This window comes from Centroberyx affinis, unplaced genomic scaffold (genome assembly GCF_046629955.1).
Source record: "Centroberyx affinis isolate AG114_WGS23_722 - 3 ecotype Tasmania unplaced genomic scaffold, CSIRO-AGI_Caff_v1 ptg004416l_1, whole genome shotgun sequence".
In the NCBI taxonomy this organism is placed as follows: Eukaryota; Metazoa; Chordata; class Actinopteri; order Beryciformes; family Berycidae; genus Centroberyx; species Centroberyx affinis.
The window spans coordinates 27,501-29,857 of record NW_027282094.1 but is presented as its reverse complement, the minus strand read 5'-3'; the positions used below and the strand labels follow the sequence as shown (position 1 = coordinate 29,857).

At 46.3% G+C, this 2,357-nt stretch overlaps 1 protein-coding gene across 1 annotated transcript in view; it reads right to left on the bottom strand.

Moving 5' to 3' along the window:
• Positions 1-409: 409 nt before the first annotated feature.
• Positions 410-2,357, bottom strand: part of lmln (leishmanolysin-like (metallopeptidase M8 family)) — a 13,770-nt gene continuing 11,822 nt past the window's right edge. The window contains exons 14-16 of the mRNA XM_071543939.1: positions 1,640-1,770; positions 1,317-1,527; positions 410-535 (exon numbers count right to left, since the gene is read on the bottom strand). Of these exons, the coding sequence (XP_071400040.1) occupies positions 435-535; positions 1,317-1,527; positions 1,640-1,770 (443 nt within the window). The 3' untranslated portion in view covers positions 410-434. The remainder of the gene's footprint in view (positions 536-1,316; positions 1,528-1,639; positions 1,771-2,357) is intronic.

The following is a 2,357-nucleotide window of genomic DNA, read 5'->3' as shown; positions in this document are numbered from 1 at the left end:
TTAGCACAAAGATCCCTGACAGTGGTGAGAGAGGAGGAAAGTTTCTGGAAGGAATGGATGAACTGATGAACAGAGGAATGAAAGAACTTAGGCTGTAAGGTCCTGAGGAAGAAATGAGGAAGGGAAAAAATGAAGATAGGAATGTAGGAAGGAAGGAAATAATGAATTAGCAAAGAGAGGAAGGGTGGAAGGAAGTCAAAGGTGGAGGCTTTTAGGGCTTGAGGAGAGAGGGAGGGAGGAAAGGAAGGGAAGGAAGGAATGAAAGAAGGAAGGAAGGAAAGAGGGGAGGCAGGAAGAGGCCTGGAGTCCAAACCCACATCCATGGTGGGCTACAGATTAGAGTTTTAAACTGAGGAGTCAGTAAATTATCTGTATCTTTTCCTATATGGGTCCACGCTACCTCTGTGTGTGTGTGTGTGTGTGTGTGTGTTTCATCAGCTGCAGTGGCACAGCAGTACTCCAGCCACTAGGGGGAGCAGGTTGAGCAGTAGGAACCACAGAGTGATGGCCAGACCTGGAGAACTGGAGCAGGGGTCTGAAACAAAAACAAAAAATGGCTCACATGTTGAAGACATCTTTACTTCCTTGATTTGATGTTTTTCATGTTGAAACAGGATGTTGGGGCGGGACATAACCCAGGGAGGGATCATTCAAACCAATGGAAAATCAGTCAGGTAGAGAAAGGCAGTTTTATTTGATGGACTATTCAAAAATCTGTGACGTTTTATCTGACTTAACTATTCATGTTGTTATTTTGGGGTGAGCAGCTACCTAGATGTTAGAGGAAAGCAGCGGTAGATGACAGGTATGTCATCGGGGTTATAATCACCTCCCATCACTGATGTTTGGACAAATTAGACACAACACCTCCAGAAGGATCAACAGGAAGTTCCAGTGCCCAAGTGAGTTCTGCATTTGAGTTCATGTTTTACAGCAAACCTGACACTGCAACGTCAGTAACACTCACAAACCAAAAATCCAGTATTATGAGTATTTGTTTCCTGCCAGTTGGGAGCTGTGATCACTAAATGACTTACAGTATGTGATGAAAATTTTTTTTTTTTTTTTTATTTGAAATGAATATATCATTCCCTAGACTTGACTGCAGGTATTTCCTTGTTGGTAATGTCAGAAATCGGTACGTCAGAAGAAATACGGTTCAACACCAAACCCCAAGTTCCAAGTAAGTTTTACCAACTGGAAGCCAAGTTGAACAGCAATTTCAGATACTATCTACCATCCTGCCCATATTGACATGAACGCAGAATAAGAGCCTCAGCTACAACACCTCAAAAAGGTTGAGAGGTGATACTGACCAATGGGATTGCTCCTGGAGGTGTTGACGGGCGGGAGCTGGTGCGGGAGCGGACAGTCGTCGCAGAAGTCGGTGCAGGCGGGGCAGATCAGGACGCCGTTGTAGACCCAGTCGTTGACCCGGACGCTCACGCTCAGCAGCTGGCCTTTACGAACGCAGTGGAACGAACGGTCCTGAACGTACACCGTCAGGCCCTGAGCCGAGCACCACACCTGGAACACACACAGAATCAGACACAGAATCAGACACAGAATCAGACACACAAGTTTGGACACACACGTACACATTTCATGTTTTTTAAGGGCTTGAGAGTGTGTGTGTAACCTTGTAGCAGCCGGAGCCCCAGTCAGGATAGGTCATCTTCCTGGTGCACTGCTCCATAACGAAGGCGGACTTCTGGTACAGACACACAGAGTCCGGTCCGTACTGCTCTGCTCCGTAGTTCCTCCACCAGTCTAGATACACAGACAGAGAGACTTTATACTAGAAGTAGAAGTAGTGATGCCAAATATGAACTGGCAGTAGTAGCAGTAGTGGTAGAAGGAGCTGCTTCACCCGCACTCTCTAGTAGGAAGTCCTCCAGTATTCTCCTCTGAGGTCCCAGTTATACTGATAATGCTGTCAGTAATAATAACAGCAGTGGTGGGGTTGGTACCCGGCTGATCCTGGTACTCTCCACCAATGTGCCAGTTACATTAACAGTAACAATAATATCAGCAGCAGTAGTACTAAAGCCGCCTACACATGTCCACCGGCAAAATCACTTAGCGCCGGCTGAGCCAGTGTTTTCCTACGGAGAGAGCCTGACGCCCACGCTGCACGCCGCTCCCATTTCCCATCATGCCGCTGCACTCAAAGTTCGATTGATTTCAACTTTGACCCAGTTTGTTGGTGACCTTTCAGAGCACGACCAATGAGAAAACAGCTGAATGTGACGTAAGCGACTCTGAGAAAAAACAATGGCAATGGAAGAATTCCCTGAACGCTGTTTTTTTTTCTCATCTTCTCCTCAATAGCCAGTATCAAGTTCATTATTGCAAAC